The sequence below is a fragment of the Eucyclogobius newberryi genome, unplaced genomic scaffold, assembly GCF_026437365.1.
Source record: "Eucyclogobius newberryi isolate DKJ021-1_F unplaced genomic scaffold, fEucNew1.0.hap1 SCAF_2, whole genome shotgun sequence".
In the NCBI taxonomy this organism is placed as follows: Eukaryota; Metazoa; Chordata; class Actinopteri; order Gobiiformes; family Gobiidae; genus Eucyclogobius; species Eucyclogobius newberryi.
Genome location: NW_027315834.1, coordinates 29,574,196 through 29,587,164, shown reverse-complemented (window position 1 = coordinate 29,587,164; position 12,969 = coordinate 29,574,196). Strand labels below are relative to the sequence as shown.

The window sequence follows — 12,969 nt, the reverse complement described above, 5'->3', positions numbered from 1 at the left end:
TTCTTTTGTGTCTAAAAACAATATAATTTATTCAAAAATATCTTATATTCTTATTAGTGTAAATGTGTAAAATAATAATATATATCCATATATACATCTATAAATAGATATAGATGAATACTTTGTTTGCGCACCGTGTGGTCTGCTGCCTGGCGCAGCCTGCGTCACTTTTCTACGTAGCCGTGGGGCGGTTTGAATAGCGTCCCAGAGCCCCATAGAAAGTCAATGGGGATTTTTAGCCAATCAAATCACAATCAAAAGTGACTACGTCACTATGGTTTTCTCCATAGGAAAATAGCGACTGATGGGCGCTCCAGAAAGCGTCCTTTTGAACGTAGTAGTTACGCCATGGATCTACACTTTTTACGCTCGAGACTGAGGCATGTGCGCGCGCCTACGCGGAAGTGCCACACACGCCGTGTTTTCCGTGTTAACGTCTCAAAACTGCATCTACAGACGTCTGTGACAAAAGGTACGTCCAAAACGACTCAAAATGAGCTGCTCAACTGTTTGCTGGCTTTATTCGGGTTGAAAGCGGCTGATTTCGTTTCAATCCGAGCCGAGACATGTGTCTGTCAAACCCTGTGCTACGTTACCATGACAACAAACACGCAGTTTTTTTTAGTTTATTACTTGCATAAGGCTAACGCTAAGCATTAAGTATCGCTTAACTTCTAACTTATTAACAAAAGTGGAAATAAAGTTGTGTTTACATAATTAATTCAGTTGTAAATGTGTATTTAAAATATGTATCCATACAGTCAATGTTAAAAATTTCTATTTTGGACATTTAAAAAAACCAAAAACACGGTCATGTCTAATAGCCCCCCCTATAATTTGTACCACCAGCCGCCACTGAGTAAGAGTAATCTAACTTCAAAATTATATTACATAAGTAAAAGTAGTGGTAAGGGAAGCTACTCAAGTAAACCTATGGGAAACTACTGCTGAATTAAGACTATAAGTATGAAGGTTATTTTGTGTTTTTATTACGATATTTTTTTTTTTTACATCGAATATATATTTTTTTTTTACATCGATTTTTTTTTTTACATCAAATGAAAAAAGTGTAATCGTATTTATATACAATGAATATTTCTAATGGATTCAATGTAAAAAAAAAATATTTAAATTTACAAAATAACCTTCATATAAAACTGACTTTTTATAATTTGAAGTTAATGTGATTGGAAGATGTTTGTTTTTTTTAAATGCACTGATTCTGAGAAACACACAAATAACACAAATAATTTCTTTTGTATTAATTTTAATTGTAATATAACTAAAGTAAGAGTACGGTTACAATGCTGTCATGTGTGTTACTCAAGTAAGTACAGTGTCTGAGGAGTGAAAACTAAACCGAGGAGTACAATTTTATAAAAAGTTACTGAAGTAAATGTCACTTCTCACCTTTACATATAGGCCCGTGTTGGTTATTTTGTGACGGATAACAGAAATAAAGATAGAATCGATTGGAAATGTCAATAAGTAAATCTATGTAGACTGTCATTGCCTAATTGTTTGGTCAGTAAGAGTCGGTAAGAGTAGAGTAGAGTGCAGTATCTTGGCTGCGCTGCCTTTCGAGCACCTTTGCTGGGGAAGTGTGGCATCTTGAGCTCTATCCTCTGCTTCTTCCTACTTTCCCCCTCATCAATATGCAATACTTGAGTTCACTTGTGGTCTGTTCATTGCTGTTGACATGTTTTTCTCCCTCTTGTTCTCTTATTTCAGACACTGCTGATGCTACTTCAATGACGACTTCACCTCTAAAGTATCGTGAGATCCTGATGCTCCTCATCTGCCTGATGATGAACTCTCTCCTCCTTCTCTCCTCCTAAGTAATTCTGAATCCACAGTCCATCTAAAAGCAGCATCAGTCCTGGACCATCTGCAGCCTGTCCTTCACTGGGGTTTGAGTTTTTCCTCACAGAGAAAGAGAGTCTAAGGACAGGGGATGCTAATGTTATCCATTTGCTAAATTCCGGTGAACATTGTTTAATCCGCTTTTCATTATTTCATTGTTTGATCCTCTAAACTTCTGTTATTGATTCAACAGTTCTGGAACAGCCACCGAAGCAACTGCTATTGTGATTTTGGACATTTCACAAAATGAATTGAATTGAACGGTTTGAGCTGGCATATTTTTGGTTTGTTTAAGGGTTAACAGAGGAGCAGATGATACAGCGATGAGCTCAAAAGCCATGAGATATGTCACAAGCTCTCATTGTTTTCAAAGCGGACTAAAATAAGACCATGTTTAAAGCAGATTTGATCTCTTAGAAACTGATCAAAAGATCTAGAGCTAAACAGTACATTTGTTCATTAAAAACAGCATTTGTAACAATAGTTTGAATTGTCACCACTATCAAAAGTAGCATATTTGAATATTAAAATGGCAAATTCAGATATAGGCAAACTATAGCCTGAACTTGATTAAAACTTGAATTAAAAATGTAAGAAGTTCATTCTATTCTAGCGACGGTGGGCAGAATGAACAACACCCCTTGATTAAAGTAGAAAAAGTCAGATTAAAAACACTAAATACAATCTGTTTATATTTTATTCTACCTCAAGCATTTGTTTAGTTTTTACATGTCCTCAGTCACATCTTTAAACCTCACACACAACAAAATATCCTGCATGCGGCCGACAATTAGAAAACAAAAATCCCCATGAAACAAAACAAAGAATGATGTGAACATTAAAGTCATTGAACAAAGCAGATTGATCAGGACCAGTCTCATGCTGGAATGAAATCAGAAAATATGAGTTTTGATCTTAAAAAGTGTCTGTGGGTCAATATCTGGCAATAGGTTGCGTTTACATTACGTCAAATTAAAAGTCTTAAAAGGTATTATACTGTGCTAAACATTATACTATGTTTATTCCTCATCAAAACATGAGTTGAGTCTTTTGTGGTATCCATGTTGATTTATAAGCGCAGAAATCTATACTTTTACTATATTTTTTTAGCTGTAAAAAAAATCCAGGTGCCCCAAAAGCGTTTAAAAATCCTGAACCCTGCACGACATGGGACATTTAATATGAAATGCAAGAATTGTATGGTAAATTAAACTATTAACCAAGGTGAAAGTCTTAACAAACAGGCTCATTCATATGACAAAAAAACTGTATTTATATTGTGAGTTTCTGGACCTAAATTAAAAGAGTGAACAAGATTTTAGATTAAAGGTTTTTACTTGAACCTCATTCATAGATTAATATGAGCCTTCGCCTGAATTAAACACCAAACGTCCGGATGTAAATGCAACCTATAGCAGAGTATAGCAGATGGGGGCGCTGTGGAGTTAACTCTTCCGTAAACTGACGTCGCCGCTGGTTAACAAAGGTGAGAGAGACGTGTTGTCCGAGGTGTCCTCACGCTTCAGAATCAAAAAGGCTTCACGACTGATCCCCAGCAACTCACGGAGGCCTTTATTCTCCAGCTGAAAAAACAAAACACACACATCAAATTCAATACAGTGCAGGGACAGAGAATATGCAAACATCTACATTCTCGTACAGCCTACAGACCAGTGTCATCATGATTCTGGTATAGTGAGTGTCTTTATATTGCCAAAGTTATTTGTTTATGAGAGTCCAGACTGTGATGCGGTAATCTGACCAGTAGAAGGAGTAGGTAAGTACAGTAGATGGCTTGGGTTTGAGCATAGACCTGCATCAAAAACAATGGATCATCTTCTATTGATTACCGTACTCCAGATTGGTGGATTGTTAAAAGGTTCAGGTCCTTGAAAAATGGTGAATATATATAATATGGTTGTGAATATACGGTTTGATGAACGCTGGGGTTGGAGCTGCCAAACAGGAGATTTATGGTGGACATGATGTTAACAGGTTTGTAAGAGAAGCGTTTACAGAGGATTGAGATGATGAACTCCGAACAGGAAAAACCCTGATATGAAATGTGACACGCCTTCATTGCTTTCAAAGTTGATCAAACTGATGCTTATATTTTAAACTGAAGCGCACAACATTTTACAGTCTAGATCTGTGGTGTCCAAACTATGGCCCAGGGCCAAATACGGCCCTTAGACCAGTTATTTTTGTCCTGCTGATCTGCCCCAAGTTATCATAAACAATTCTTCTCAAATGTAAGTAATTTCTGCATTGTAACCTCAATAACATACCATAGCAATGTGAAGTACATCTAAAATAAACGTTCTAGGCCTTATTTATAATTATATTATATCGAATATTGTATCTCTAGTAACAGGTCACATCCCAAACCCCACTTTTGTTTTATCTTTTTTTTTACCCCAAGCTGTTTGATCTTCTCCTCATCTTCACAGATTCGTCCTTCATCCACCTCTATGGCCTTTCTCATCACAGACGCCATCTCGTTTATCTTGTCTATGTGAGCCTGCATTTCCTACAAACATAGATACACAGAGAGCATTGTTCACAAAATATTTCATATTATTTAACAGGTGTAATTCATGTTGTAAGACAACATTCTCAACTGTCAGAGCTGAAGAGCTAGAAGAAATATGATGGTAGAATAATTCGTTTTTAAACTTTCTCCCCTGGTTTAGGATTAATATCTCTCTATGTAACTATCTGACGTACTTGAACTTTCTGACTCGTGCACTAACCGTAGTGTGCTGCTCCTTCAGCTGTGTGACTATGGCAGGGTCGTCTCTTTTACTGGCCATGAGCAGCCGAAACACCTGTTCTCTGTATTTGGTCATGATCAGCTCCAGGGCCGACTGGTGCTCCTCCAACGACGACCGTAACTCTGCCATGACACATGTGTTTGGATCGATTTATATTCATGTCTGTGTGTGTTTGTATGATTTTGCAAATTGCTGTGAAAAAGAATAAGATTATTGTGTGCACCTTTGTTTTCCTGCTGTAGTTCTCTAATTTGACGATTTTCTTGTTGGATGCCCAAAACCAAACTTGAGCGAGGTCTGTGTCTTGCAACTTGGTTCAGCGCATCAATCTCCTCTTGGTACTGTGAAAAAGTATATATACTCCAGTTATAATATTATAAAAAATAGTCTTACAAAACACTCTTAATACTTTTCCAGATGGTCAATGCAATAAAAAAAAATTACACATAATTGATTCACTCTTTGTACTTGAATCTATGGAAGAGGCCCTGATGAAGTAAACTGATGAAGTGTTTGAATCGATACAATCTATGTTTATTAATCTGCATCAAAAAGCCCCTTTGATCACCAATGATCACTCATTTACAAACAGACAAACGACATTCATATTAACTGGTCGTAGCGAAGATTGACGAAGATACTTGTATTTGATCTGTGCACTCTCACTTTTCTAATTGCTGGGTACAGTTCTGTTATAATAGTTTAATTAGGTAGATACGAAGTTCAAGTGGATATATTAAATTTGTGACATGACATTACAAACTGCAATAATAATAGCTTCCATTATGACTAAAACAACATCTTTAACTGTAATAGCTGTAAAAAGAGCAAGTACAAATATACAAGTTTGTATTATTATATGTGTATGTTATTATTTCAAATGCATGTATCAATGAATGACCTGTTTCATGGCCTCAACCCTCTTGTTCAGGGACGTCGTTTGTTCGATGAGCATCTCTGCAGCGTTGTCATGGTTACGGAGTCTCTCCACCAAACACTTTGCATCTGCCAAAACCTTCTCCAAGGGGCAGTTCATGACTGAAGAAAATGCAGAAAAATGTTGTACTTATTTAAACATATTCATTATATTAAACATACATGTATAAAAGATACTACTTAATCAACATTTTCATATAAACTGAGGAAAATCCTGCAAAATGATTGCAACATAATCACAGTCAAAGTAGAAACCTTTGAAAAAGAGCATAAACATTACATTCACTGGAGATAAGTGAACTTTGCAAAGGATAAATTCCAAGGTCATACTTTGAAGTAAAGCTGTTGCTAAGGTGATAAGGATTGTGAAAAGGTCATGTGCTACTGACACTTTAAGAACTTTAACCATACAAAAATACACACAAAACCAACACAAAATCAGACAGTATCCACTACTTTTCAGCATTAATATAATAGACACACTAATATAATACACAACTGTGTATTCCAGAATGAACAGGCCCAGATGGACAGGCTTACTCAGGCGTATCCTACTCTGAGTAAGCCCCGCCCATCAGAGTAGGATAAGTATCCGAGTTCTCAGACTATTGGATGAAGGTCGATTCTGTTTCTACAATGGATCACTCCTGGACGAATGAAGAATTACAATGACATGTTTTCAGAATGAAAGCAAAAGTGAAGTGGAACAAAATGCTATTTCAATGGAGAAACTTGGATTAACCACAGAATATCACAAAATGTGAAAATTAAGGAGGATTTTGGCCGATGAAAACCACTCAGGTACATGTGAGTGATAAAGCCTGGGTTAAAGACATGTGCAATTACACATTAAATTATTTGGTTATTTAATAGATTACGTTAGGACATACAGACTTTACTTTGATAATGCAAATGATAGAATGCTACATGGAAAGGAGCAGTCAATGAAAAATCAATATGCCTTTTTAACTTCGAATTAAAAGAGAAAGATGTTGTTGTCCACATCTTTTTAATCTGACATGAAATGCAGATTAAGGCACAAATAGCCTTCTGGTTAAAGTAATCTCATATGAACAGCTCTCTTGCCACTAGAAATATATTTAAATTATAACATGAGATAGAGTGTCCTAATCCAGTTACATAGCAGTTTCATATATTGATAGAATTGCAATTCGGTCCCTCAATTGTATTGATTTCCATTGTTTTCTTTATTGCTAATGACTACTCGTGACTAGTTAGGGTACATTGACCTAATAACCAATACCACTAGCAGTTTGTCACTCAATTACAATGAATTCATAATCAAATCTGACACGAATTTACCTGGTGATCCCAAAGTGCAAGACATCTGAAAATGCTATCCGTGACTTCCTGTTGAACGCTGACATTAGCATCGGGCTAAATTCATATCTAAAACACACACACTTTGAACGCTTAATCCTTTCCAAGACTCACATACATGACCACGAATTAATCAGTTACCAAAAAAAACGAAATATGCTTGTTAATCGTCAATTTAATCAGTAATTATCCAAGTCAAAAGTGCAGAGCTGCTAAAAAAAAAGCTCATACACAATCCAGTGAGTCTCGCGGTATTTTAGAATCTCGCGATTTGCAGTTTCCGGAAACATGGCGGACAGACTAACGCAGCTTCAAGACGCGGTCAATTCGGTAAGTATTTCACATTTATTAGTGATTTTGGGAGTGTGGGAGCTTTACATTAACAACAATAGACTGCCTAAACACATGTTTATCACTTTTCACTACACGCTCTGTCTTCTTTTTGGCAGAATTACGTAATACTTGACCAATAGTGTCCAGAGCTGGCCCGTTTACTATGTTTTTGGATGAAACTTTAAACTAAATCTATTGTATCGTCTATGTTTTCTACCCTCTCATCGTTCTGTTTCATAATGTGTTTTGCTTTGGCGTGTTTGCAGCTTGCGGATCAGTTTTGTAACGCCATCGGAGTCCTGCAGCAGTGCGCTCCTCCAGCTTCCTTCAATAACATCCAGACGGCACTCAACAAGGACCAGCCTGCCAATCCCACTGAGGGTGACTTTCTCTTTCATGTTGTAATAAAGCTGTAGCAATGAAATAGTTACCAGTTACTGTCCTGAAAACATAATAATAACAACACAATTTTATGTTATATGCTCATGGAAGGAATATTTGCACTAGAGTAAAGAATTTCCCCTTGCTGGTTATTGCTAGTTATTTGGATTCGGTGTACAAATACTTTTTAAGTCTGTTGTAATTGCATATAGAGGTGGGCAATATATACAAAGGTTGATAATATTGTGCATAAAAATTAATTATGTTGTGAACTTTCAAATAAGGGTATTATGCACTCCCAAAATTGCAAATGAATTTCCCCTTACTGATTAATAAAAGTGATTTGGATTCAGTGTACAAATACTATTTAAATCTGTTGTATTTGCATGTAGAGGTGGGCAATATATACAGATGTTGATGAAAATTGATTATGTTATCAACTTTCAAATAAGGGTATATGCTGATATTTCTGCTTTTAATTAAAGACATTTCACATTTGCCTGATTAATAAACCTCAACAAACAAATTTAAAGACATATTTAAACACATTTCCGTTAGATTGACATAATATCCTCTGACTATTGTTAACAATATATGCATTTTTGTCACTATTGCCCATCCATAATTGCATAGTGACCCAACTTATAAATTGAGGTGCGAAGTTTATCAGATAAATTCCTGAAATATCGTACAATTTCTTGTCCATACCTTAGCCTCAGTGCTTGGAAAAACAAAACAAAACAAAAAGATGCAAATTCCTCTTCTCTGATGCCAGTTTGTTTTTTATGTTCTCTTTTCTGTTACTCAGAATATGCTCAGCTGTTTGCAGCTCTCATCGCCAGAACAGCCAAAGATGTGGATGTGTTGATTGACTCTCTGCCCAGTGAAGAGTCCACAGCAGCTCTACAGGTCAGCACACTGGGGAAAACAGAAAAAACACACTTTAAGCACCATGTAATGCTAGAAATGTTAGATGTCACATGTTTTTGAAATCCCTAGAAAATGTGCTGTCGATAACGCCACAAAAACCATACACATCCTCCTAGTTATCACAAGAGGGAGCTATTACAACAGTTATACACACTTTGAACATTGACTAGGCTGCTTCCACTAAGGGTTTATTCTTTATTTTATTTTTTTGTTTTGTTTTTTACATTAGAGCTGAGCTAAGAAAAAACAACAATGGCCTTAATGAACGGGTTTCATTAAATCCATCCATCCATCCATCTTCTGCCGCTTTATCCGGGGCCGGGTCGCGGGGGCAGCAGTCTGAGCAGGGACTCCCAGACTTCCCTCTCCCCAGACACTTCCTCTAACTCCTCCGGGGGGATCCCGAGGCGTTCCCAGGCCAGCCGAGAGACATAGTCTCTCCAGCGTGTCCTGGGTCTTCCCCGGGGCCTCTTCCCGGTGGGACATGCCTGAAACACCTCCCGAGGGAGGCGCCCAGGAGGCATCCGAAACAGATGCCCGAGCCACCTCAGCTGGCTCCTCTCGACGTGGAGGAGCAGCGGCTCTACTCCAAGCTCCCCCCGTGTGGCCGAGCTCCTCACCTTATCTCTAAGGGAGCGCCCAGCCACACGGCGGAGGAAACTCATTTCGACCGCTTGTATCCGCGATCTTGTTCTTTCGGTCACTACCCAAAGCTCATGACCATAGGTGAGGGTAGGAACGTAGACCGACCGGTAAATAGAGAGCTTTGCCTTTCGGCTCAGCTCCCTCCTTACCACAACAGTCCGATGCAGCCGCTGCACCGATCCGCCTGTCGATCTCACGCTCCATCCTTCCCTCACTCGTGAACAAGACCCCGAGATACTTGAACTCCTCCACTTGGGGCAAGGACACCCCACCCACCTGGAGATTCATTAAATCCATTGTTTTTAAATATAATGTCAAAGATTGTTACCATCCTCTGGTCATTTTTGTGTCAGAAAACATTTATTCCCATGTCAACTTGTGTCTTCAGGCGGCGAGTTTGCGTCAGCTGGAGGAGGAGAACCACGATGCTGCGGCGCGCCTGGAGGAGGTGGTCTACAGAGGGGACGTCCTGCTCGAGAAGATCCAGAGCGCTTTGGCCGACATTGCACAGTCACAGCTACGAACTCGAAATGCTGTTCCTGCACAGGTTTCACCGAACGAGTCCTGATGACTGAAAAAGGACTATTATGGACTACACAGACTCAAGTTTATTATCAATGTAAAGGTTAACGCAGAACACAAACTGCGACTTGTGTTTTTACTGAAATATGTTGGCTGGTGAAACGCGGTAGCTGGAAAATGTTACTCTCCCGCCCTACTCTTCATCCTGGTTTGAAAATGTTCAGTTTGTTTAAAGATTAACTTTGGTCTTCACAAAATTAGTCCCAAGTTTGAATAACCAAGGAATCAAGACCTCAAGACCTACCTCAAATTTCCAAATGCCACCAAAAAGGTTTTCTGCTGCTTACACATCAATTGATTTATACACACAAGTGATGTGAGCTGTATACCATGAACACTGAACCTCAGCAAGAACGATTATCAAGAAACCCACATTTCCCGAAAATGCAGCCCAAAACGATTGAATTTGCTCTGAAAATGTACTAATGAGTAAATGATTAAATTATTCTGTTATTGTTTCAACTCTGTGGCTTCTGTGTATGAGTTTAAAGTATGTTTGGTTATTTCCTCTATAAACCTAGAAACTTATTTGGTCAGCTCACATAAAGGGATTGTCTTGTTTTTAAGATTTTCTGGCCCTTAGGCTTTATTAGAGGACAGTTTGAAATGAGGATGAGAGAGGGGAGGACATGCAGTAAATCGTAAAAGTCCTTCTTTCTATTAAATCCAATCTCAATCTGGACCTCGCTCATATAATGCTTAAGCCATATAATAGTTTTGTAGATATTTGTAAAGAATATTTTGTCAACATGTCTGACATTGGTGGTGTCTTTTTCTTTTTAACAAATAAATTGACTTAAAATTCCCATATAGTAGGTGTTCCAGTTATGTAAACTTGAGAAAGGTCAAAAAGGACATGATCGTGAAGAAGGACATTGAATAAATATCTTTGTTGTTACCATGCTCAACAAAATATGATGATTATCTGAAATTGAGTTATCAGATTATTGAAATGTCATGTTAACAATTGTATCTGACTGTTAATGTCTGTGCTGGTGTTGACAAGAAGAAGAAGAAAAAAATGCAAAAAGAGCAAACTAATGTGACAAAGACAACAAGGAAAGAGAAAATTTAAACAATTGTAAGAGGTGTTTTTTTTTTTTAATCATTGTACTTTGTCTTCCAAACAGTTAACTTTAAAAACCCTCTTCATAACTGACACATGATCAGATTGTGGAGTCATCTGATTATTCTAGTTTTCTGATTTCACTGTTCAAGTTATTATACCCAAATGTGTATTTTCCCACCAAAGTCTTTGTTTCCAGAGAAATATCTATTACCTCATTGGCACTTCAACCACACTTCCTCTTTCGACCCAATAACACTCATGACTTATGATGTTTTTTGTCTTTTTCTAAGTAACACTTGAGAGGTTACCGTACACTATGTCACAAGAGACACTTTGCACATTTTAAGGAAGTTACACCCACAATACGTTGAATAACAAAGTTTATAACATGCCCCCTTTTTCTTTTCTTTTTTCTTTTTTTGTACATCTTTTTTTTTCAAGTTTCAAATTGTTAATATTTTATTTGAAAATGATCTTCTGTGTCTCATCTTATTTGGATTTTGGGCACATGTTTAGTTTGGTGCCCCTGTGTGTTTTCTTCTTATTCTTATTCTAAATTTACTTTAAAATAATAATATTTCTGAATAATAAAAAAAACAAAACTCTTTACTTCAGAGAAAGAAAATTGCACTCATTATTAGCCTGCTACTTCACAGACATGTTTTTCCTATCCACAAATATCCAGAGTGTCTAAAGCGTATTTCCCCCTGTACTTTTTGTGGGACCGGAGTCTTAAAAAGTTGCTGGTCTAAATCTAAATATAGGTGTTGTGTCAGAGTTGAGTGGGCTCCATTGATGCAGGGACTATAAAAACAGCTCTGTCTGCAGCTCACCACACCCAGAGGAACAGGACACACCCTCAGGAGCTGCTCACAAACACACAAGTTCTCCAAATAAGGACGGTTTAGAATTACGGCTTTAGAGGTGAAGAGATGGGTCAGTGGTTCAATTGCTGTGTTTAAGTCCTTGTAAAATGTTGTGTCCGAGTTGTGCAGTGCAGCCAAACACTAAAGATGCACATCATCTATAGGAAGGTCTGTTCATCTTTTGCTTGAAATGTTACGCTGTAGAATCAGAATCAGAAAAGGGGTTTATTGCCATTGTCAATGAACAAAATTCACAAACATTGTTGATTCGGTGCAACATAAAACAATGAACAATGAATAAGTCAAAAGAGGAACAATCTACGGGATCTAAACAATACTATGGGATAAGCACAACAATAAGCCATGAGATCAGAACAATTATAATAAAGATAAAAATTAAAAATAGGCTTAATATGTACACAAATCTACTAAATTATGGTTGAAGTGGCAGTGTTAAAGAAGTGTTCATGAGTACAACAGCAGAGGGAAAGAAACTGTAGGCATAAAGACCCATGTTTCTCTTTGGAGGCAAGCAGGTAATGACCAGGTCAAGTTACAGGTCAGATCAGTGGAGAGGTGACCCCGCTTACACTACAGTATATGTGAGATTAGGAGCAAACATTCTCTTAATATCTATTTTTTACATTATTATTTATTATTATAAAACACATTTAGCACATTTATAACTAAATGAGAAACTTGATAAGGTATTACCTTGTGCTTGATAGGTTCAAGTTCTAAATTGTAATAACTCTGATTAGTCTGACAAAGAAGGACATTGATTATATAAAGTTTTACTTCCTCAATCCAGTGGTTAACATTCTATTGTTTAACGGTTTGTAGTGGCTGTTGGCAAGATCAAAGTAACGCCTCACCTTTATGATTACTGGTTTTATGAATATGTTTTACTTTCGTTTTCAAACTGCGTGGATATTTTTGAATGACATTTATCTGACCTCTTCAGAGGAGTTAAGTCCATCCCACTGTTTTTGTCTTTACAGCTTTTGAGTAGCTAAATAGAAAACAAATAATATTAGAAGTGAAGCAAACTACAATATGTTTTTTATGGTCAAAAGTGCAAATACATGACATAAAAGAGCAAACACACTAAAATAACTGTCTCTATTATATGCCTTGTAGCCCTGTTCAGAGCGTCATGTTTAGAGAGATCTGATTGGCTAAGAGGCGGGACATTTGAACGGCTACGTCTGCTACCATTGGTTACTACGCGTCACTAATTCATTTGTCG

At 37.4% G+C, this 12,969-nt stretch overlaps 2 protein-coding genes across 2 annotated transcripts; one reads left to right on the top strand and one right to left on the bottom strand.

Annotated features, from left to right (window-relative positions):
- Window positions 1–2,709: 2,709 nt before the first annotated feature.
- fgfr1op2 (FGFR1 oncogene partner 2) lies at window positions 2,710–7,145 on the bottom strand. The gene is made up of 6 exons (XM_072454944.1): window positions 6,897–7,145; window positions 5,539–5,675; window positions 4,861–4,978; window positions 4,617–4,759; window positions 4,280–4,393; window positions 2,710–3,446 (listed from the first exon to the last, which is right to left on the bottom strand). Exons 1-6 carry the CDS (start codon window positions 6,919–6,921, stop codon window positions 3,309–3,311), a joined length of 675 nt encoding a protein of 224 aa, XP_072311045.1. The 5' UTR covers window positions 6,922–7,145; the 3' UTR covers window positions 2,710–3,308.
- med21 (mediator complex subunit 21) lies at window positions 7,145–9,946 on the top strand. The gene is made up of 4 exons (XM_072454945.1): window positions 7,145–7,244; window positions 7,514–7,628; window positions 8,437–8,537; window positions 9,592–9,946. The coding sequence occupies exons 1-4, from the start codon at window positions 7,203–7,205 to the stop codon at window positions 9,769–9,771; spliced, it is 438 nt and encodes a 145-aa protein (XP_072311046.1). The 5' UTR covers window positions 7,145–7,202; the 3' UTR covers window positions 9,772–9,946.
- Window positions 9,947–12,969: the final 3,023 nt, after the last annotated feature.